Source organism: Tenebrio molitor, chromosome 1 (assembly GCF_963966145.1).
Source record: "Tenebrio molitor chromosome 1, icTenMoli1.1, whole genome shotgun sequence".
In the NCBI taxonomy this organism is placed as follows: Eukaryota; Metazoa; Arthropoda; class Insecta; order Coleoptera; family Tenebrionidae; genus Tenebrio; species Tenebrio molitor.
The window spans coordinates 33573102-33597857 of NC_091046.1; the positions used below are offsets into that span (position 1 = coordinate 33573102).

At 36.4% G+C, this 24756-nt stretch overlaps 3 protein-coding genes across 3 annotated transcripts; 1 reads left to right on the top strand and 2 right to left on the bottom strand.

Annotated features, from left to right (window-relative positions):
- Nucleotides 1-5623: 5623 nt before the first annotated feature.
- On the bottom strand, nucleotides 5624-6568 carry LOC138126401 (integrase/recombinase xerD homolog). Its single transcript, XM_069042217.1, has one exon. It carries the CDS (start codon nucleotides 6566-6568, stop codon nucleotides 5624-5626), a length of 945 nt encoding a protein of 314 aa, XP_068898318.1.
- Nucleotides 6569-11155: 4587 nt separating this feature from the next.
- LOC138126506 (uncharacterized) lies at nucleotides 11156-12841 on the top strand. The gene has a single exon (XM_069042299.1). The coding sequence runs from the start codon at nucleotides 11156-11158 to the stop codon at nucleotides 12839-12841; it is 1686 nt and encodes a 561-aa protein (XP_068898400.1).
- Nucleotides 12842-18761: 5920 nt separating this feature from the next.
- LOC138130242 (uncharacterized) lies at nucleotides 18762-24390 on the bottom strand. Its single transcript, XM_069046674.1, has 8 exons — nucleotides 24371-24390; nucleotides 22571-22680; nucleotides 22070-22327; nucleotides 20323-21908; nucleotides 19961-20199; nucleotides 19841-19906; nucleotides 19040-19102; nucleotides 18762-18990 (listed from the first exon to the last, which is right to left on the bottom strand). Exons 4-8 carry the CDS (start codon nucleotides 21780-21782, stop codon nucleotides 18779-18781), a joined length of 2040 nt encoding a protein of 679 aa, XP_068902775.1. The 5' UTR covers nucleotides 21783-21908; nucleotides 22070-22327; nucleotides 22571-22680; nucleotides 24371-24390; the 3' UTR covers nucleotides 18762-18778.
- Nucleotides 24391-24756: the final 366 nt, after the last annotated feature.

Genomic DNA, 24756 nt, shown 5'->3' on the forward strand with positions numbered 1-24756 from the left:
GAGATACCTGTATTACTAGATTGGCCACCTAAATGGAAAACCGCATGCAAGAAATTTTTTCGGCCCCCGTCTAGAAACACTGATTTTTCATGCGTCTAGATCGTCTGGAAACTAGCATTTCCCTGCCTAGGCAAGAAAATCGACACAGGAATTTTTAATGAAAGATTTTAGGTTGGCAGCACAAAATGTCAGTGTCATGTGGCATTTTTGTACAATTTTTTAAGTGTAAAATATTGATGTCGGGCAAATTTGTATCCTTTATCGCAAGCTGTAGAATACATTGTGTATAGCAGTAGGGGGCGAGGAGGGTATAAAGCGATGGTTTAGGAATAACAGAAACGACGACGACGGTTTTGTATATTTGAGGAATTGGTTGATTTTTGTCGTGACAAGTCACTTCTTGAATCCTTTATGTTGCCAATGGAAGAAAAATAAATTCTCTATCTGGTAATTTTTTAACAAAAAGATTATATTTTGCTTTAAATAAATTGTCGGCCGAAAAAATGTTGTGTATTACACGGCTAGAAAATGTTTTGCAAGTGTTCGCACTTGTGGGCCTCGGCTGGCGCCTCTGCCCCACAAACCGTGCTTGCACTCGCAAAATGGCATTTTCTAGCCTTGTGATACAAATAACTATTACTTTTGGATGTCACTGATCGAGAGCGTAGCTATCAACGAAGCAAATTTTTACAGTCGACCGAATGAATTTGTGAGCACTAATAGTGGAGTAAAATCGGACTAAAATTATGACTTTTAGTGATTCCAAGGTATAACTAAATGAAACCTGTACTATCTTGTAGAGGACATTTTGGGGCATAAGGAATGGCCATCTACAACTTTTTTTAATAGGACCGAACTTTGAAAACGGCCTTTATACGTAGTTGAGGTGTAGTCCGAAAAACAACGTTTCTCGTAACATTTAACGTTGTGTTAATTTAACCATTGAAGCTATAATTATGATTTTCTGTATATTTGTAGTAAAAAGTACAGCGCTTCCAATAGTGAATCGGAAATTTCGCAAATATCGATAGTTTTGAAAAAAATAATTAATAAATTTAGATTAATCAAAAATGCGCATCGTAAACTTCACTCTGCTGGGACCTATGTGAAATGTTGAAAATTTCGATACACATGCAGCGAGTCAAATGTAACTAAGATATTGTAAAAGTTAAAAAAAAAAGAATTAAGTCAGTAGCCGGTATACTTTTTGAGAAAATAATTTCTTTATTCGACGAGCGAACGCGCCGGGCGGCTCCTGGCAGGCAGATACAGGGTCTCTATAAATGATTGTCTGGTCAAGCCAGCCTTGGAAAAAAAATTTACTGTTCCGCTTTTTTGAAACCGATGCCAAATTCTAGTTCGTTTTCACGGTCACTTCTGACATTAGTGAATGACGTTTCGTTTGCGCTTGTCAGTCGAGTTTTGGTTCCTTATATTCGTTTTATCGCAGTTAATCACAGTTAATATACACCAAAAATCTGTATTTTTCAATCAAAATTGCAAGTACGTCCGCTTTTAGAGGTAAATACACTGGCAAAATTTGTGAGGTTATGCTTTAATGTTTTATGTTTTATTTTAGCTTTATTTTCTTTACAATGGTTTATTCTGTTGAACAGAACACGTTCATTGTTGTTTTTTACTTTCGAAATGGAAGGTTTAGTAATGGAGAATTATCTGTTTGTAAAAATGAATTCCATCAAAATATCTGAACAACATTGTGAACAGATTTTTAACAATCAGAACAATTAGCAAGGGTAAATCATTAGGACGACCACCAGTATCTGATGAAATACTCGAGAATTTGAAAGAAATGGTGGAAAAGACTACAGATATCCATAGCCTGTTTATCTCAACAATCTGGTGTACCACGATGCACTTGTCACAAAATCATTAAAAATAGGCTACAACTGCATCTTTATAAAATTAGTGTTGTACAAGAACTCCAACCTGTAGATTATCAAAGCTGTGTTTAATAATGTATTCAGTTTGAAAATCACCCCAATTTCATAATTTGGAGTGCTGAGAATCCACACCAATTTGTAGAGACTCCTTTACATGTTTTGAAAATTGGTGTGTGGAACTGTGGATAGCAGTGTTGCTGTACCCTTAACTAAGAAATGCAAAATATTTTTGAAAATAAATGAAGAATTGTCAAGTGTTTAGAAGTTAATGGGACATCATCAATCTATTTTATAAAAAAATACCTATTTGTTATCGTTATTTAGTGTTGTAAATTATGTTGTTGAATATATTTGATTTTATTGAAAAACCAGTAAGACTTATTTGTTATGAAAAACACTGTTATTTATATTGGAAGAAAAAATGGGAGTCAATACCATATTCGACAATTCAGTCTAGGTCGTATTTATCACTAGCATAAAACAAGAAATGTGAAAGCACTAAAGCAGACAAAAAGGCAGTATCAAGTATTGTATTGTGGTATACAGGGACAAGGTGTTCTCAATATTTATCTGTTTGGATTTGTTCTCATACCAATTCCTGTACAGTGTGTGGCGGTACGATGGGGGCAATAATTGTTCCCCTGTTGGTGTTGATATTAAATAATAAATACATTAATGTTAGCAAGAATAAAGCACAGTTGAAACTTGTCTCTGGTTAAAAGCCAACAACCTAACCTGAAAATATGACATTCATTATTTGCCCAACAAAGCGGCACATTCAAAATTTGACAAGATTCCATGGCTGGCTGGACCCGATAATCATTTATAGAGACCCTGTATAACCCAGCACGCGTATTTAGTCGTCTATCGTTGTAGGGATTGTAGCAGTCTAAAAACAATAATTGTAAAATTTTGAGTAGGTAAATTTTTTGTATTTTTGCTAAAATGTACCTATTTTAAATGCTCTCTTCGTCATCTTCATTCTCATATACCTAAACAAGAAACATTGTTGTGACATTTTTTGCAAGAACAATCTGCAGCATTTTAAGCCTTCCTTCATGCACATACATTTATTATTTTGGCATCATTGGTCTGTGCAAAAAATGTTCATCAGTTTTCTAATGTCATTAGGTATGGGATCCATTGTAGCTAAAACAGGTTGTAAAATGCCCTTGTTTAGATTGGGAGATTTTAAATTGTATCTATTAAATTAACTCAACACTACAAAACGCACTAGAATACATTAATTAGAGCATAAGTTCATGACAAAAATGTTATAAACTGCTTGAAGGATATATTTCAAATTTTACGTGCGTTAGCTACTTCTTGCTCTACGTAGAATTTAATGAATTTTATGTCAACCAATCTCTCGCTGGACAAACTATACATGACTACACAACGATATACGTAATTGATCAATGCATCTAAAATTTCAGTGAAGTATGTACATAATAATTATTATTTTTTAATGTTAATACCTTAGCACATGTTGACCAAAAGCATCATCTGTTGGTGGCAATATTTTAGCAGACTTATTGGGGGTTGTAGTCAGTTTATACCTCAGTTGGTTTAATATGTTAATGGTCTCAGTTTTATTTTTTTAAAAAAGCCAGCGCGAATTTAGTAGAAATTTTAACGCCTCGGTCATAGTCATCGAATTTAACTTCCTTAACTCTTTAAATGTTTTCAGAAGGACATCGTATGGTGTTTTTTTTTACCGATTTTAAAACGTTAAAAAATGCATCGCTGGTAACACTTGCAAATTTAATTTTCAAGTCGGTACATATGTGCACTAAAAAACCCATAGGTAAATCTTTTGACATACTTAAAATGAGCATATTTTGCAAAAGAACAGGAAGTAAAAAAAGAGAGAAATGAACTGCAGTTCAAACTAGTATAAAATAGTATATTATACACCAAGATGAAGAAGTTCATGATTATAGCCAGAGCGCCAAGATTAGAGCCCGAGGCGTGCCGAGGGTTCTAAGGCGCGAAGGCTATAAGGGACTTCTTCACCGTGGTTTATATACTATTTTTTCCACTACTAGATACGTTAAAACCCTTTCGGATAATAATTATTACTAAAATTATTTTGTCCGATGCGACGATCCGAGTTCTCATTTTTCAACGGTTGCTATGAAAATCGTCTAGGTTAACCAATGAAATCAACGAAAATCTTTCGTTGCTAGGTGACGGCTGTTCATTATTCACCTAGGTTAATAATGAAAATTATTATTAACCTTGGGAGAGAAATTCTACTTCTGGGGTCGGTTCGAGAGTCAATAATGAAGCCTTCTGCGACTAGTAGTGGAAAAATAATATTTTTTGATATTGATTGACTTTGAAGACATTTTTCTAACATTTTTTATAGGAACAGGAGAATCGATGAGAAATAATATTTTGCTTTTTTTTGTAATGGTATTGCTTATCTATCCTTCTTAAATTAAAAAAAATAATTAAACAATAAATGTATGTGCCTCAAGGAAGGCTTAAGATCCTGGAGTGATTGTTCTTGCAAAAAATGTCAGAACAATGTTTCTTGTTTATATGTATGAGGATGAATATGACGAAGAAGAAAGCATTTAAAGTAGGTAAATTTTAGCAAAAATACAAAAAATGTACCTACTCAAAATTTTACAATTATTGTTTTTAGACAGCTACAATCCCTACATCGATAGACGACTAAATACGCGTGCCGGGTTATATCTGCCTACTACCAGAAGCCGCCCGGCGCGTTAGCTCGTCCAATAAAAAAAAATATTTTCTCAAAAAATATACGGGCTACTGACTTAATTCTTTTTTTAAAAACTTTTACAATATCTTAGTTACATTTGACTCGCTGCATGTGTATCGAAATTTTCAACATTTCACATAGGCCCCAGCAGAGTGAAGTTTACGATGCGCATTTTTGATTAATCTAAATTTATTAATTATTTTTTTCAAACTATCGATATTTGCGAAATTTCCGATTCACTATTGAAAGCGCTGTACTTTTTACTACAAATATACAGAAAATTATAATTATAGCTTCAATGGTTGAATTAACACAGCGTTAAATGTTACGAGAAACGTAGTTTTTCGGACTACACCTCAACTACGTATAAAGGCCGTTTTCAAAGTTCGGTCCTATTAAAAAAAGTTGTAGATGGCCATTCCTTATACCCCAACATGTCCTCTACAATATAGTATAGGTCTCATTTAGTTATACCTTGGAATCACCTACCCTCAGAAATAAGCGAGCTAGATATGTGATTTTACTCCAATAATTATACAATTAAACGAACTTACCAGTGATGTTCAATTGGAATTATGTGGCTTCATCCGGAAGATAACTTGATCGAGTAGTAGTACCTCTTGTTACTGCTAGGTCGCGTATATTTTTAGAGTGTATAAAAAGGAAAACTGTTTTACCGACTACTGATCCCGCGCTGCACTCCGCGCTTATGTCTCATTCTTTTTAAAGTCTTCCCCAAGTCTCATTCGCATATTGCAACAGGACGGGGTTGTTCGGGGGGGTTGGGAAGTTATCTTCCGGATGAAGCCACATAATTCCAATTGAACATCACTGGTAAGTTCGTTTAATTGTATAATTATGTGGCTTCATCCTACAGATAACTTGATCGAGTAGATATTCAGAGTGTACTGTTGCTGGTGCGATTACATATTCAAGCATTTATTGTGAAAAATGAACTATTGTAAACAATACTGTCAGCAGATCTATTCTAATTATTGACCGCCAAGATGGCCGGAGCTAATGAAGAGCCGTGCTGTTGAGTAGGTCGGTTGTAAAACTTGGCGAATACTTGGGAGTTTTGTGACCATCCGGCAGACCGTCGAATTATGTCCCATGACAGGCCTTTCTTATAGGCGGCTGAAGTCACGGCGTGGCGAGTGGAGTGTGGAGCGAACACATTCATATCTACTCCTGCTGCTTTTAATACTTCCTTCACCCATCGACTGATGGAATCCTTTGAGGCCGTACGGTGAGGCTGCCTGAATGTGATGAAAAGAAATTCATCTTTCCGAAGAGGTTGGGTGGCCTTCAGATAGTCTTTAAGCGTCGTCGCTGCGCAGAGGGAGGGGTTAGCTTGAAAGAAGGGTACTTGCAAAGTTGGTTGTTCCCCCCCGACTCTGGAAGTTTTTATGTGATCGGTGATCCAAATCTCAAAACCTTGGGGACTCTGGTTGATATTTTCGAGCCTTATAAGGGATAGAGTCTGCAAACGGTGACCCGAAATTAGTGCTAGCAAGGTGACAGTCTTCATTGTTAACTGTCGCAGTGAGAGTGAACTGTTTGGTCCTAAGCTTTCGATGTAGTTCAGTACAGTTTTTGGGTCCCAAATATGGCGGTATTTGGTGGTCAACGGCTTCATCTTGAATACGCCTCTCATGAACCGCTTTACTATACCACTACAGCTGAGGTTGTCAAGAATTAGAGCCAAGGCTGAGCGGTGTTGATTGAGTGTGCCGTATCCCGTATTAGGTTTTAAATCCAGTTGCTCTTGGAGGAACTTAATTGCCTGGTTGGGTTCCGCTCGGAATGGATCAATATGATTAGTGGAGCAGAACGCCCACCAAAGCTTATAGGTCGTAGAGTACTGTTTCCTGGTTGCTGCCGCTAGGGAGTTTTCTATTGTGCCGATGCTATTTGCTGGTAGTCCTTTCATGCTGAAAGCGTGCCGGATAACCTCCCCGCCACCAGGGTATGTGTCTCTGCCAAGGGATGTAGTTGCCTAAAGGGTGAACACAAAAGTTTAGATTGTGGTCCCAAAAAAATTGGTTTTTGTTTGAGTAACTTTATAAAGAGGGGGTACCATGGCTGAGATGGCCAATGAGGGACGATTACAATGCCAATAGCTTTTTCATTGACAATTTTATTTAACACCCTGCCTACCAGGTTAAAGGGGGGAAATGCGTAAAAGAAAATGTTTCCCCATGGGATTGTAAAGGCATCGACTGCAATGGAATCTGGGTCTTTCTTCCACGAAACGTATTTTTGGCATTTACGGTTAGATATGGACGCGAATAAGTCAATTTCCGGTATACCGAGGCGTTGTACAATCATTTCATATGCGCCCGCCGCGAGTTCCCATTCAGTGTCTGCGGGCAATGCTCGAGACTCCTGGTCGGCTTGGACATTGTCTTTTGAACAAATGTAAGTTGCTGTAACCCAGAGATCTCGCTCCTCACACCACGACCATAAGATTCTGGCGATACCATCTAGTGTTTCATATTTTGTACTTCCCATACGGTTAATTGTTGCGACAGCAGTCGTATTATCGAGCCTAAGCAATATGTTACATGACGTTTTGTCTTTGGTGAAAATTTTTATGCCGTAAAGCGCTGCTTTGAGTTCTAAGGCGTTTATGTGCTGCTGGGAATCCTGTGTCGTCCACCACCCGTGCACTTTCAGGTGATGACAACAGGCTCCCCACCCTGTCCGCGAAGCATCGGTCTCGACTTCGAGATCGTAAGTATCTTCTCTAATTTTGTTAAAGACATGGTGGATATTTGTTTCCCACCACTTAAAATGGGATTGTGCCGTAGTCGACCTTATTTGCATGCGAACAAGATAATTTTGCTTGCTGTCAAACAGAGCACGACATTTCTCCCTCTCCAAAGATTTTATATGTGCCCAGCCATATTTGACTGCTGGAGCGGTCGAAACTATTAACCCTATTAGTCTAGCGATACCGAGAATTTTGTGGGAATTTTTATTTTTCAAATTTCTTAAGTGAACAAGGATTTTTTTCTTTTTCTCAGGTGTAATTTCGATGGTGTGATGTATGCTGTCTAAAATAAAGCCCAAATATCTACATCTCTGAACGGGAAGTAGTGAACTTTTGTCCTTATTAATATAGAATCCGAGATTCTGTAGTACCGTTAAGACCTCCTGTGTCTGTTGTAGACACTGTATGTAGCTGTTCCCAATTACTAAGAAATCGTCCAGATAGGCCACACATGAAATGTTTTTTCTTCTGAGGCTACTAACGATCGGTTTAACAATTTTCGTAAATAAATAAGGGGCCGACGCCAACCCGAACGGAAGGCAATTGAATTGATACAGGTCTTGTCCAAACTTAAAACGTAAGTACTTTTTGTGTGTCGCATGAATAGGTATGAGGAAGTACGCATCTTTTAAATCGATGGTTGTCATGTAACAATTTTGAAACATTAAACTTTTTACCGTCTTTATATCCTCCATTTTAAAATGTGGAGGTGTCATAAATTGATTAAGGCTTTTCAAATTGAGTATGAAACGCTTATTGCCATTTTTCTTGGCTGTCAAGAAGAAGCGAGAAATGAATTGATTTTTTACGGGGCTACATTTACTGATGGCACCCTGCTTTAGCATTAGTTGTATTGAGTTTAACGTCTCTTTGTCATGAACTGAATGGCATAACTTTTTTGGCGGTGCTTTTTGTATAGGAGTCCTGGTGAATGGGATTTTATAACCCGTAATCCAGTCCATTATTTGGCGTTTGTCAGTAATACTGTGCCAAACATGATGGAAGTACTTTAGTCTGCCGCCGTAAGGGCACCTTACCTCATTTATTTGCGGTTCCTCTGCTGGTGCTGGGGCTGTTGGTAGTGTCTTTTGTACGCCCTCTGCTTGGGAAAAGACCTGCGTGCTGCGTTGAAGGAACGTGTCGGGCTTCTCTGTGGCCGAGCGTCCCTCATTTGACTCGGCTGCCCCCTCCCGTTTAAAGATTTATTGGTAGCTCTGTGCGATGGCATAACCATTTTTGATTTATGCTTCAGCTCGTGGCTAGATTTTTCTAGTGCCTTTGCTGCCCGGAGTCTCTCTGTCAGATCTCCGCCGAAAAGGGATTCCGTCGGTGCACTATCCTGCACCACCTCCTTAACTGTTGGAGATAGCATCGGTAATATCAGAAATCGGCGTGATTTGGACATTTCGAAGAAAACCTCTGTTTGAATGAGAACTGCATTGTTGAGGTCGGTCAAGATATCGTCCTTGAGAGGTTTTGGTAACTCAGATTGCAAAAGTTTATTTATAGATTTGCCGAGTGCGGCTATCGTGTTACCAACCTTGTCTTGGGTATAAGCTTGGTATTTGTCCCGTCTCAAGGTCAGTTGATCGAGAGCGCGTTTGATCTCAAGGTCTAGAATGGGGGCTTTACATTCACCGAAGTTTGTGGGATGAGGATATTTTTCGAGAAGTGTCGTCCTCATTTTCTCCTCAAGGCCCTGTCTAAGTGATGGCCCCCACCGCTTGCACAGCGATGGGTGTAGTTCGAACGCTTCCTTATTTTTAGGAGACAGTTCCCCAAGAAAATGTAAGGGGTCCTCTTCTAGAGTAACGTCATTATTGATGACTAACCGTTCCTCCTGCTGTGCAGAGAGTTGAGATGTGGCGCTCGCGGGGGTATTGCTCCGGTGGCTTCCCGCCCCCGACCTGCTAGAGCTGTTGCGGCTCCGACTGGGTCTGGGTTGGCTAGACCTGCATCGGTCCCTACTGGGCCGTACTAAGGTCTGTGGAGAATAACGGTCCCTTGTGGGCCTATCTCGAGAATAACGGTCCCTATCTTTACTGGGCCTAACTCGGGTTTCCGGTAATTCTCGTCGTCTGCTGCTATGCCGTCGAATTCTGGAGGCACTGCGACTCCGGCTGGGCCGACTGCGTTCACTACCAGCACTTCGACGACCATGCTTCAGTTCCTCCTCGATTTTCCTGAGTTTTCTTAACAACTTGTCGGTGCGTCCCATTGCTCTTTACTACAATGGAGAGGTTAGTTTATACTCACGTCTGGATACACAAGTTGCTTTACTTGTCCCAAAATGGCGCCTGTGAACTTCTGTTTCACGTTGTCGCGACCCGCGTAAGAAGAAGAATGAGACATAAGCGCGGAGTGCAGCGCGGGATCAGTAGTCGGTAAAACAGTTTTCCTTTTTATACACTCTAAAAATATACGCGACCTAGCAGTAACAAGAGGTACTACTACTCGATCAAGTTATCTGTAGGATGAAGCCACATAATTAGAAGTTGATGAATATTCAGGCGAGCGGTTATTTCTTTGCCGCTTTTCACAGACATAACGTACGCAGCTATCAAGGGTCGAGCCAGGCCAAATAGTGGAGTAAAATTGGACTGAAATTACGACTTCTAGTGATTCCAAGGTATAACTAAATGAGACCTATACTATCTTGTAGAGGACATTTTGGGGCATTAGGAATGGTCATTTACAATTTTTTTAATAGGACCGCACTTTGAAAACGGCCGTTATAGGTAGTTGAGGTGTAATCCGAAAAACTACGTTTCTCGTAACATTTAACGCTGTGTTAATTCAACTATTGAAGCTATAATTTTGATTTTCTGTATTTCAACTATTGAGTTGAAATATTTTTAAAAATTGTTGGTAAAATATTCCTCAGTACGTGATGGAAAAAATGTTCATGAATGAGAGAGGCATGATTGTCTTTCTGGGACGTTTGCATCATCATTATTTGTTGAGAGAGGCGTCGCTTAGAATCAAAAGCTAGGAAAAATGATTTTGAGGGGAGTGGTGAGGTAATGTTGAGGTTTCAAGACCTTCAATGCAAAGCAAAGACTACTTTAACATTGTTTGCGAACAGTAGAGAATATGTGAGAAGGGTTAGGTTGAGTAGTATACAAAATGGAGGTAAAATGCCTTTAAGTCTGCAGCACCTCAACTCCTCAACTCTGTATTTTGTATACTTCTCAAGGGTTGTTTCTAAGCTCAACGATATTCTCTCTTGAAATGATGTAATATAAATGTACAAGTTATTATTAGTATTAACTTGAGTCGTTGATTAAAAAAAAATATCTTATCTGAAGCAATTACACTTATATTTCTTAATAACGTAAAAATGTGCGTTATTTGTTGTTCATAATATACAGTTACTAAGTAATCATTGTTGATCAATTAAGTGTGTCAGTTTATGCATAAAAATACATATTTTAGCAACATTTTATCCCATTAATATTACGAAATCTACGCAAAAGCCCAATAGACTCTTAAAAATAAAAAGTACCATTTGTAATCCCAGGGGAGCTTTTTCCATGTTGAATTGATTAAAAAGCTTACGGTAAACAGTACATTAATTATTTAGAAACTTGTATCATCAACACAAACCCGAATATAGTTAGTTTATAGCAAGACGTGTAATCACAATTCTCATTTTTCACTTTTAAAAGCTCAAGTCAAAATGCTTTTAAAAAAACCGTCGATGCTGATACCAGTTGGTCAAACCACCAAGAACAAAAAGACATAATGTTATCAATTCGATTGGTGTCATGGATGACAATTATAGTTTCATGTCAAACGCTCGCGAAACTTGATTTCATGGAAGACAAACTAAAAGAATACCGTTTTGGCAAGAACTACACATCTTGCAGCTACATCAACGTGAATTCACCAGAATCTAGAGACATCTCCAGTTGGTTCATCAGAGAAAATGTATGTCCGGCGGTTGTAGCCGGAGATTTTTTCAACGCTTCTGGATATCTGCCCAAAGCAGAAGCAGCTTTCATTTTTGTCGAAACGTATGGACGAATAGGGGAAATAATACGGAAGATGCAAAACTATTCGTTTTGGAGTGGCCGCGCACAGAATCACTTCGTGATTTGCAAGCCAATGAACGACACCAACTTCCTGAGAGACCTTTTCGGAAACATCTGGAAACACCACATTCTCAACTTCGTCGTGATCTTCGTCCAAAACACTTTACAGGTTCTTTCGTACAATCCTTTCAAAAAGGAAATCATCAATTTAACCCGCACACCTCACTACTTTCCCGACAAATTAAAGAATTTCAATGGGTACCAGCTCAGGGTGTCGTTTTTCAACGACTTTCCGTTGACACAAAAAGACAACGGAGACTGGTCCGGCAGAGACTACATTTTGCTCAAAGCAGTGACGTCAATGCTGAACGCAACTTTCACAATAATCGAACCCCCACCGACCACCAACTACGTGGGGGCCTACAAAGACATGCAGAGTGGCAAAAGCGACTTCTGCTTCATCAGTCGTTTCTACGGCGACGACAATGGACTAGAAGTGGAGTTTAGCTATCCCCACGAGAAGAATGGCATCTCCCTTCTGATGCCGGTGATGCATCGCAAGAAAACACTCTTTCTCGTATTCCACCCCTTCACTTGGTTGCTCTTGGTGACTGGAAAAATTATAATTTCACTGACGATTCTCTTGACGGACAAAAGCCAACAAAAATCTCTTTCAGAAAGTGTCCTCTACGTCTTCTCTTGCTTCCTTGGCTACCCATACCCGCGCTTTCACTCCAAAAGTCTCATCATCAAATTCCAAATCATCACTTTCATCGTTGGTTCCATAATTCTTAGAACAGCGTTCCAATGTTTTCTGATCAGCTATTTCATAAAATCTAGTCCTGCCCACCAGATCAACACCATCATACAGTTACAAAATAGCGACGTCAAGATCTACATGTCACAACTTTTGGCTCCTCTCATCCCCAAAGATTATGATTTGCACAAGAGATTTGTTTACGTCACTAGAGAAGAAAGAATGGTGATGTTGCACGAAAATTTAAACACCTCAGGAGCTTACGGGATGACCTGGACTTACGCAAACAAGTACGTCAAGATATTGAACAAGGGAAAAAGAAATATTCTCTTTTGTGGAATGAAAGAAGTTTTAGTTCCACAGTATAACAGTTATATTTTTAAAAAACATTCACCTTATCTTGACAAATTCAGTGAGTGTTTGCTCAGAGAAAGACAATTCATGTTGGCCAAAAGTAGCGATTTTGGAACAAGATTTATGAAGAGCAGTCTCGAAGAGGATGAAGAGGTGGTGTTGAAATTACAACACCTTCAACACATCTTTTTCGTGCTTGCCATTGGATTGGCTGCAAGTCTTTTGGTATTTGTTGTGGAGCTGATGTTCTTTACTTTTTGTGTACGAATTCACGTAGGTCCTTAAAAAATTCGAAATGCGTTTCTATAAGTAGGTACAAATGTTAATAAAACTAGCTAGTTTTAATTGTTTCAATTATCTACTTAATATGATAAATATTTTCTAAAGCGTAACGTATTGCATGGTACGTTAATGTTAAACTTCTGCAAATGTTTCTGGAAATGTTTTAATATACCTACTACTACACCTCAATCAATTTCTTTGGCATGTCAGGTTGGGTTAACCGTTATCGATAGGTATGATGCGTTTAAGTAATAACAAAATATCGACTATAAAATTGCTGCCTTAATTTCCCTGAGAATCGCCCTCAAATGTCACATGATTTATATTGACAAATCACAACTCCGAATTGTTTGAATAGTAACCAATCACAATTTAATTAAGCGGAAATTTTCCCTAGGGAAAATTTCCGATATAATTTACCTAGGGAAAAGCTTTTTCGGGCGATTCTCTTCCGAATAAACCTCGGGACAGATATATATCGCCAGAAATTTTTTCTTGCAGTCCAACACTCGTGTTTGTCGCTCAAAATTACCCTCGGGCTAGCGCCCTTGTGTAATTTTCTTGCTACAAACACTCGTGTGTCAGGACTGCTCGAAAAAATTTACGGCAATATATCTGTCCCTTGGTATATTTTATATGAGAATTGTACAAACTCATTTTTTCTAATTCAGTATCGAAAACTGTTACATTTCCACATTCATTTCGGTTAGGAAAAGTACTACTTTTCCTACCTAGTTAGGAAAAGTAAAACAAATGAAAACCAGCAATTATATTATTTATTATAAATATTTACTACAACATTATTGCATTCTTTTAACAAACATTTTGGGGTCACATTATCGGATTGGGTTATATTGATGATCTGTTCTTTTCCTAATATTTTTGAAGATACTTCCAACTTGTTTTGTACAGAATCCACTATATATCCCTCGGCAACAGTATTTGATCGCCAACCACCGTGTCTTTTGAGAACTGTGATGTCAGCTCCTGCATCGGCCAATAATGTTGCAGATGTCCTTCTGAAGCAGTGTCCAGTATAATTCGAAGAATTCGGTAAATTCAAAAAATCTGCTATTTTCTTAGGCACTCCACCTATGGTATTTATTCCTACTGCCTGCCTTGTGCATTTTCCGTTCCGAAAACCAAGAAAAAATCGAGTAATTTCAGTCGGTGATGGTCGGAGAGAAAAGTATGTCCTGAATATTTCTAATAAATCCAAACCTTCAAAATTGCCTGGTGATATTGTAAATACTCGCCTGACATTTGTTTTAGTGTCTGGAATCTGGATAATGATATAAGACCCCTTGTCTGTAATGTTCTTCACGTCAAGAAAAGTCAATTCCTCGCGACGGCATGCCCCACTGATCCCGATTATCAACATCACCTTTAAAGAGTAAAACAGTTATTTTTTGAATTACATAAAAGTCACCTTTACCTTCATCATTAAATTATCCGCCATTATCCGCTTCCCTTAGGAACTTTTCTATCTCCTGCTTGGTAAAAATGTTGGCTTTTTTCGAAACCTGACCGGTTGATTTTCTTTTGATGAACGTTATCAGGCTTGCATATTTCTTGATTTCTGTATTTTTCTTTAATTGGATTGTAGACCTCAGCATCGAGAAAAGGCTCCATAATGTCGAGTTTTCTTGATTTTTGCTCAAAATAGGCCAGTAGAACTTCTTCAGTAATATCACGCACTCGCTTTTCACGGCACCAATCCTCAAATTGTTGGTAAGCTTTATCATATTTTTTCCGCGATTTCACGGGTAATAACTCATTGACTGCTAATGCTGCTGATTCTTCTACGTCCGAGCTAACAAATTCAGCATCTTCGGACATTTTTAATCGCAAATACACTCACAACTAAACGAACTCGCAAATTTTTCTAATGTGAAAATTTGTGTTTACATTGATTCCATAACGACCAAAATGAGCTACTCGATTTTTCGAATTTTGTATCCAAAATTTTAAATAAATCCTCAAGAGGTAAGGGTTTTCTCTACCTCATTAGAAAAAATTATGTGTGCAACACGAAGGAAAAGTGTTTTTTTCCGTACTCGACGCGTTTTTAATCTCGACTACGTCTCGATTAAAAATCCCGCATCTCGTACGGAAAAAAGTCACTTTTCCTATCTCGTTGCACAAATAACTATTTCATCATCATTCTTAAAAGGTTCCACGAACAGAGATAATATTTAGTTAAATTAACACAAACAAATAAATAAACAATATGTTGTTGCTTGGAATGATCCTACTGGCAATGGTTTCATCTGAAGCTCTTCCGGAAACAGAGTTTACAAATGAGTTGAAAAAATACCGCCCCCGTAGGAATTACACTTCTTGCGTCTATTGGCGATTCCAGCTATCAGTGAGACATCTGGTGAGAATTGTGTGCAAAATGTTAAAGCAGACACAAGCCGTTGTTTGTTAAAGTGGTTTGTGTTTTTTACTCAAAATGAGGGTTTAATCGAAGTTTATTTATAAAAATGACTAAAAACAAGATCGGCAAAACAAATTGTTGTATTTTTGGCTGTAACACGTGCCGAAAAAACGAACCAGAAGCATGTTTTCATTTATTTCTGCGTAAAAGCAAATTATGTTTACATCGAAAATGTTTTCGGTTTTAAAGACCGGGAAGAGAGAAGGAAAGCACAGGAAAATGCTTTATTAATGGGAAAACCTTCATCTAATTATGTGAGAGTCTGTAGAAAACACTTTAAATGAGAAGAATACATTTGTAAGTTAAATTGTATTTTGAGGTTATATTTTGAAATGATTTATTTAAGCATCACCTGCAGAGACCAAAAAACCACGTTTGAAAGAAAATGCCATTCCTTCTGTAAATTTACCTTTGAAAACATTTTCTCAAAAAACAAATGAGAATAGTTTTAAGGGAAGAAAAAGACAAATGTTAAAGGAAGAATCTAATGTCACAAATTACACCACATCTGATTTGTGTGAAGATGAACGTAATGCTGTTGATAATTTATTAAATTTAGGATCAGTTTTTGTGAACTTTCAACAGAACCATCATATTGAAGATAAAGGTGTTCAAGTGACAAGTGGTGATTTAGTTAGAGAATGATAAACATTTGAATTCACTCACTATTGTTATCAAACTTTAATTTGTTAAATGATATTTGTTCACTAGTTAAACACTGTTAGCCAACAGTATGCGCTCATAAGCTTTCTGTGGAGGATAGAGTAGTGTTGGTATTTTCAAATTAAAAACAGCTATTAAACTCAATATAATTGCCAGTTTTTTTCATCTTTCACCCAGTACCTACCGAGAAACATTTAAGTAATATGATTGTACAATAACGTTCATCTAATTATATGAGCGTCTCTGGAACACACTTTAGAAAAGAAAACTACATTTGCAGGTTAAATAGTATTTTAAGGTTATATTTTTACATAATTTATATTTATATGCAACATACATATATATTTATGTGTAAAACGTCAAACTCGCCTCCGTTCCAGAAGTTATACATTCGTACTCGCCTCCAAAGCGGAGGCGAGTGCGAAATTTCGGAGGCAACTAGGTACCCCCGTGTATAACATGCTTAAATGTCACAAAATACCGCAAGAGGCCGTTACACGAAATTTTGGGTGGAGGCGAGTTTACACCATACCAGCATGCAGTTATACGTGTTAGTTTGACGATTTAACACCAGGTGGCGTTCGGGGTTTATACATTTTATACACGGAATAAAAGCATGCATCGGACTCACCTCCATCCACGAAGTCGGCTAACTGGCCTCGGAAATATGACAACCCCGGACGGAGGCAAAAGTGACGTTGTGTTTTTCAGGTTGTATGTCGCGATTATAGCAAGTATATTATTATAAATTATAATATTAATCTAATATCCGTTTGCACCTTACGAGTACGAGTACGTTTTTAACTTACAGCGGCAGCTAGGAAATAACTGCTGTTAAATGTTCTATGTGCCAACCGCCATAATAAGAATGTCTGCACTTCACTTTGAAATGGCACACAAAAAACTATGCAGCCGAAAATCTATTTTAATAGTCACCTAAAAGTAGGTATAAGGGTCCAGAGATATAGTATTAGTATGATATTAACTGTATAATAGTCCAGTCAAAATTGACAAAATAAACTTCGTACAAATTCCCATAAAGCTGAAATATGGTACAGACCTTAAATATGTCATTAGAAATAAAAAGTGAAAAGTCCCCACCGATCCCACTTGTGCTAAAATTTTTAGTTCCATTTTCAAAAAATCGGGTTTTAAAGAATAGGTATCTTTTATCCGTAGACTCACAAAAGTGGAACTTTTGTGACTACATATAACAGGTAAAAGTTTTACTTTTCGGCCTAGGAGTCAAAGTTCTAATTTTGTGACTAGGCAGTTTTACATTTACCAATTTTGAAACATTTCGCACCACTTTTTTAATTTATCTGAATGCGTTTGCGGATAAAATACACTCACCGGCAGAAAAAGCGGAACACCCTTATTATTTAAAAATCTATCGTCCCGGTGTGTGGTTGCTCTTTTTCGACCAGATCCAGGTCTTTTTGTGTACTGACCAATCTCTTGAAACCTTCTAACAGCTCTGTGACCACTAGCAAGAGGAGCCTCAATAGCATTAGCTGCATAACGCAAACAACAACAGTCTTCAACCAAAGCTACTGCTCTGGCAATATTTAGGTACACCAGCTAGAGGTATTTTTTTACGTTCTGCACTTAAATTCCAAGTTAACAACAATAAAAAATTACAAAAGTTATAAAAATCTAACCAGGTTGCTTGATTATTATAAAATTGGTAAATTTAGAAAAGAAGATTTTTAAGCAAAACATTTGTTTTTATACGAAATTCCTATAAAATAGCCTCTGCTAATGCTCAAGGTTATGTTTGCTATCATCGCCTCCTGGTCAAAATACATCAAAATAGGTATAATGGGAATAAATTTGTTATTGACTAATTAGTGTTCCGTTTTTTTGCCGGTGAGTGTAGTATGTATAGTGTATAGTGAGTTTTTTTTAAGACTGGCCATAGGGTTTTAAATCCTAATTTTTTAACCCCCTGTTAACTTTTGTTCCGATGGAAATATTCAAACCATTTTTGGAACAAAGTTGGAAGATTTTTTAAGCTATCGGATAGATTACAACTCAATTTTCTAAACTCGAGGAGGTTTCGCTATTTATTTTTTAAATGAAAGTGATAAAAGTCAAAAATGGAGGTGGTCAGGTGCTGTTTGAGCCGACAAGGACGCTATTCTGGCAGCCGCTCGGCGTACTATTATTCCGGTGCGCTACAAAATATTTTTTTCACAACTTTTTCGACAGTTTAGGATAGTCTAAAAAATCCGATAGTTTAAAAAATCTTCCAACTTTGTTCCAAAAATGGTTTTATCATCGGAACAAAAGTTAACAGGGGGTTGAAAAACCAGCATGTAAAACCCTATGATCAGTCTTAAAAAAACTCACTGTATATTATTCGGAGTAAAAGGAATTATGTGGCTCAACTGAATTATTTAAAATAAGTAAATAAACGTTCAGCTTCGTTTAGTCGACTTTTGACTTTATAATTGTAACGACATATTTAAGGTCTGTACTATTTGGACATAAAATTTAATGCAGCACGTTTCTGTCCAAAATTCGGTGTAGTTCATGCTTTACGCTTTTCACATTATGCGGATTTCTTAAAGTAACTAGTAAATTAGAAACAATATTATTAGATTCTAAAGGACGTGTTACACATTATGACAGTGTGGTGACACTGTTGCTTTAAATTTTATGTCTCTAATAGTACCAATTTTCACCTGCATGCGAATTTTTCCGAAGTTGAATGTTTATTTTGCCTGGACTATAAGAAGCATTTGGTTAGATGTCTAACTTTTTTAGCTAAGTAGATATGTTCCTACGTATTATTTTGGGCAACAGAAAAAAGTAAAATAAAAAAAGTGAAAATTTTATTTATCTCGGTAAACATTATAAACATATGTCTTCACTCGCACCCAATCTTTATTATGGAGAAGACGAGGATGTTTGTCGATTAACTCCTGACATTCCTGTTTTTTAGGTGCTTTCTTATGTTTGATATGAGACCTAAAATGTTGTCTGACAACAGATGTCTGTTCCTCGGTCCAAGGAGTTCTACCAGAAGACTTATTTGTTTTCTCAGCTATAGGAGAATGAATTTATTATTAATCATTATAGATGGAACTGTATACCTTTTGTAGTCGAAACTTTTTTGGAAGATATTGGAGTGAGAGCATCAGTCGATTCTATTGTGCCTAAATTTGTATAACAGATCGAACATTAAAATCCTTATTCTCTATCAATAATGTTACGCCTGAGTAAAAGTGTTTTGTAGAAATGCCCATTTATGACACACATAGCCAATCAAAATTAATAACTGCATCCTTATTACTTCTACAGAACTCTATTGTTAACATATGTGATAGATATAGAGCTTTATTCTGTTAAATAAATATGTTATTTTTAACAGGCTGTTATAATACAGGGTTATTATAAATGATTGTAGTCGAAGCAGGCCATGCCCATGTTATTACATTTTTGCCGCTTTCATGTGAACTGTCAATTTTTGTCGCTGTCACTGAAATTTTTTTTGGAAAAAGTACGGTGCGGTTTTTTAATTAAGGATGTAATCCAAAAATAGTTGTTTTGCAACCACTCCTAAAAATATTGAGTTGTTTTGCACCCAATTTAACTTCTGTGTAAACACACCGTTGAATCTGAATAAGTGAGTACACACCGTACTCACATTCACATCATTTTGATATTTTCTATATGGAGTGGCAGCCGTAAATTTTACATTCAATTTTTACGCCTACTTCGACTACAATAATTTATAATAACCCTGTATAATCACTAAATGAAGAGATGAAGAGAAATGAAGAGATTAAATGCGTTTGCATATGGTTATAACTGCTTAACGGGACGTTAAAATCATCAGGTCTGTTACAGAATAAAGCTCGAGGCATACATTTTGCGCAATATCAAATATCCACCTTGAGAAAATGCTCCTTCGTCTGGAGAAGGTGGACTGTAGGAAGGATTTGCTGCCGTAAATACATCTGCAACATAGTTAACAGCTAGTGTTTCATACCTATAAGAATAAAGCTGAATACCTTTTGAAACAGCTCGATTAGAAGTTTTCAACTTTTTAAAATTATTAGATGTAAGAACATTAGTTATGTCTTGCTCGTCGCCGTTATTATCAGACTCATTGTCTGTTTCAGCTAATTCACATTGGGGATCTATATCAATTTCGTTAAGAGATTTTCCCTTAAATTTATGGCCCACACCTTTGTCCATTAGAATTAATAATTTTGATATCTTCGCTGTTTGGTAAACATCTTCGGGTAATCTGTAAAATAAATTCTTAATCAAAATAATCGATCGGTGGGTATTTGGAACATCAAATTCCAAGTCCGGCAATATCCAAATAGGTTTAATTTTCTTTGGTTTAAATATAAGAATACCTACTTACTTGTAAAATTCATTATGTGTCTTTTCGGTATGCCCCATAAAACGCGCAAATTGTTCTGATTCTTCTTTATTAAGGCTTAAAATTTGCATAACTGTGGCAATCTGCTTTCTCAGTTTATTAGAAGTGATTTCGTTAGGGTATTCCAAGTTTGCTTGTTTTGCAAATTTACGCAGTGCTACATCACCTCTTGCCCAGTGAGCGGTATCAGGATAGGCAAACAAGTAGCCATTGTTGTCAGGAACTATTTGAGTAGAATTTCGGATTTCAATTATTCGGTTAATATAATTTTGAATGCTTTGAGGAAATAAAATGACTACTGCTCTACTGCCTTTGCCCCCCGTAACAACACGTTTGTAGTGTTTTGTTAAGACTTTTTCAGATTCTGTTAAAGCATTCATACATTCTTCTTGATTTATGGAGGAAAAATTTTGTAAATAAGTTTGTAGTAAAGTGTATTGAACATCGCCAATCCGTTTCCTGTTGTAAAGAATAGTTAAGACCAAAGTCGCCTCCACCAAGAATTTAAATTGTTTCTTGTCATTAGGCTCAGTATTAAGATGAGCAATAGCCTTATTGGCAACTTCAGAAACGTAGTCTTTTAGTTTTAAAATATCCTTTGTAAGTGGTAAAATAACAGGTTTATTCCACTTCTTTTCATTTAAGTCTTTAAATGCCATACTGCTTATTTCTGTCGTCCACTGTGACATAATGAGTTCTCTAAAACGTTTCACTTCTTTCAGTTTCTTTTCGCTGTCTTCGCATTTTATGGAGGGATCTTTCTTTAAAAGTAACCGAATAAGAACTTCACAAACTTGTTTCAAAGATGTCCCAATGTGGGCTGACAAACTGGGCGCTTTGTATGTTTTTTCCTCCGCGTTATACCCTCCAATTCTTTTAGCACATTCAATGCAAATATCAAATTTGGAAGGATCTAAAATATCAATTAATTGGCTTTCTTGATTATTTGTGGTCTGTCTAAATTCTATCAATAATCTGGCCAACTCCCTTATTTTATTTGAACACACTACATTCATTTGTTTCCGTTTGTGTTTTTTTAGATAATTTTCTCCAAAATGACATATCAGCACATCCGTCTTTGCCGTTAACGATATTTCATCCGCTTTCATAATGTTAAAAACTTCTTCCCTAATTCTTAGTTTTTGTAGAGTAGCATTTTTATCGAGGGAGCAGGCTATCAAAGTTTGTGAAGCACTTACGTGTTTGAATCCTTTTGAAGTGCTCGCATCGGTGTTTGCAATACATTTGCGAGAATGTCGTGCCAAATATTTTTTTGAGTATAATCCTTTGCAGTGTATACATGGATAGTGTTCTGTGTCTGGCTTGGAATTGCCATATATAGGTCTTTTGTTTCCTGACAAAAATTCAGTAAAATGTGCTTTATTTCTGAGCAACCCTATAATGGCTCTTCTCTCTTTACTTTGCTTTGGAAAAGATAACATTTCTGTTACTTCCTTGCAATCTTTATGATTCCGTTCCAAATGCCTTTCAAAATTTGATACATCTGCCAAACAAAACTTGCAAACCGTTTTCTTCTTTTTCCACGATTTCTTTGGCCATATTTTGTCCTACAATTACAATTAATTACAATTAATACATACAACCAATAGGGCAATAGCAAAGAGTAATAAATTTATTATTATAGCATAATCATATCCATTCTTTGTTAGGTAATTATTGACCAAACATTCAAGGAGTTAATTAACAGCAATCAATTTTAGGTACTTACTCGTACTTCATTTTTCTCATGATCAATTATTCTAATTTGCGATGAGCCCGATATCGCTTTAGACTTTTGAATCTTTGGAACTCTGTCATTTTTATTTGTATTTAACCAAGATTGCACTTTTTCTTTACTACTTTGTTCTTTTGCTAAACTTTGTCCAAGTGGTTCTTGTTCGGCTAATTTTATTTCGGGTGCTTTGTGTATCACTACAGATGTATCATCAGAAGTCGAACTTTTTCGGCTACCAATAACTTCTTGAACCTAATCTTGCGCAATTATTACTAGCGAACGTCTCGGATGATGACAGTATCACGTACCAAACGTCCCAGAATTCAAGAAGTAGTGGAAAACTATAGGTTCTTTGTCGAAAACTGAAGCGAAATATCCTTGACAAGAATTTCAAAGGACTATCTGTTTTTAAGATCGTCAGTTTGCAGTTTTGAGCTACCCCTTGAGTTCTGGGACACCGGTATAAGGATAAAAAGTTTTTGAAGAAAAACTCACCCATCTTTTTTCGAAAGTAAGATCAGGGTCAAAAGTTGGATCATTGTCTACATCGTCACTTGAAAAATCCAAGCTTTTTCCATCAGAAACGGTTGTTTCTTTTACGGTTCCTAAAAAATCAGTCTTATGATGTGATGGTTTTAAATATGCACTACCTATGACGTCATTTTACATTTTTTACATGTAAACATATAAGTTTTCTCGCGATTTCGACAAAAGATCGTTAAATGGTGAAATAATAAATTTGATTTTAACCTTCATCAACAAACTGACTGATTTACACTCTTTAGGTACTACATAAAGAAATCATTCAGAAGAAACATGTATACAGGGTGGAAAGTTTAACAGGAAGAAATTCAGTATCTTGAATACAAATTATGTCTGGAAAAATTCCTGAAACACGTCAGTGGGTGGGCTGAAATGTAACCGTTTAAAAACAACAACAACGTGTTTCTGGAATTTTTTGAAAAATCAATTGTATTCAAGATACTGAATTTATTCCAGCACCTGTTTCCCTCTGGACTGTTGATTGCTGCTGCTGCAAAACAGTGTTTTCCTTTTGGTTTTCCTCTTTGGTCAATTGTATTTCGCTATTTCTCAAAACTATTTCATATTTGGACATCACTTTGACATTTAGTAGAGATGGGAAATAGTTTTGAGAACGAGTGAAATACAATGGAGAAAAGAGGAAAACCAAAAGAAAAACAGTGTAAGTGAGTACTTAGAGCTCAGTTGCGTAAACGTTTATTCATAGAATAAATGCATTCTTTCTAACTAACACATTTTAACCAACTTAACGCAACGTTGTTAAAGTCGTGTCTGAGGGGTAGATTCATGAAACTTTGCAAATTTGCAAATCGTTAACGAAACGGCAAATACAATGCTTCAACAATGTCAGTTGTCATGGTTTTAAATTTGCAATGCCTTATCGAGCCTTACCGAGTTTCGTGAATCTCCCCCTATAAGATTGTTATTTCTGGGACATACCGGGTGCGTCCTAAAAAACGCCGCAAGCCATATCTCCGTTATTTATGGCTCGATTTAAATAAAACGAAAACTGTAATAACTCACTTTAAAAACAATATAAGCACGATATAGATTAAAAAATTTCAAAAAGTCATTCAATGTCAGATGATAGTCAACTTTGTTTTTTCAAATAGCTTGGCATATTTTTTATTCCGATTTTGAAAGAGATTATTTTTCTGAAACCAACGAAATGCCACATGTTAGAATGCATTTAACAGTAACCGCGAAGATAAATTAATAAAATAGCATTACTGGAAATTTTTTCTTCAACAAAAAATCAGGTATACTATGGAAAATAATCTTAAACGCAATAACAATACTTTATGAAAAGCAGAATCAAAAAGTAATATGACAGAACTTGTAATAAATATTGCTTTTAAGATTGTTTTCCACAGTAACCTGATTTTTTTTCGAAGACAAAATTTCCAATAATGCTATTTTATTTATTTATTTTCGAGGTTATTATTAAGTGCATTCTAACATGTGGCATATCGTTGGATTCAGAAAAATAATCTCTTTCAAAATCGGAATAAAAAAATATACCAAGTTATTTGAAAAAACAAAGTTGACTATCATCTGACATTCAATCAATTAATCTATATCGTGCTTATAGTGTTTTTAAAGTGATTTAATTCAGTTTATGTTTTATTTAAATCGAGCCATAAATAACGGAGATATGGCTTGCGGCGTTTTTTAGGACGCACTCTGTATACAGGTAAATAATCTATTAAATTACTATTAGGTACTCTTATTTGCATTTATATAGATACTTACCAAAGAGATTTGGTCTGACATTCTTGAGTACTAATCATTTTTAAAAACATCCAGGAGCACTTCATACACAATCATGTCATCTCAAAGAATAGGAGCAGAATGAGAAACAAAATGGAATAATGCTTATTGTAGTTTTATAAGTTCGTGGAAACATTTGTTTACAAAACCTGACAACAGCGCTGGAGGCCATTTGACAATTCCCTGTAGTTAAAGTTATACAAAAGAGGCGAGTTTACTCTTGCATTTTTCGGAGGCGAGTTGAGTGGAACGACGTATCATATTTTTGTATAATTAAAAAATTTACCCCTCTCAAGTTCCCCCGATTCGTCTCCTTTTAAACTTTACATTTCTGCCAAATACACACTTGTATCTGTGTTCTTTAAGGC

Coding starts and splice junctions, on each gene's coding strand:
- LOC138126506 (XM_069042299.1), top strand. CDS start 11,156: ATGTTATCAATTCGATTGGTGTCATGGATGACAATTATAGTTTCATGT.
- LOC138130242 (XM_069046674.1), bottom strand. CDS start 21,782: ATGTTATCTTTTCCAAAGCAAAGTAAAGAGAGAAGAGCCATTATAGGG. Junction 19,103..19,840: donor CGAAGGAGCATTTTCTCAAG/GTGGATATTTGA, acceptor ATACAAATTTAG/GCACAATAGAATCGACTGAT. Junction 18,991..19,039: donor AAAAGTTTCGACTACAAAAG/GTATACAGTTCC, acceptor ATTCTCCTATAG/CTGAGAAAACAAATAAGTCT.
- LOC138126401 (XM_069042217.1), bottom strand. CDS start 6,568: ATGAAAGGACTACCAGCAAATAGCATCGGCACAATAGAAAACTCCCTA.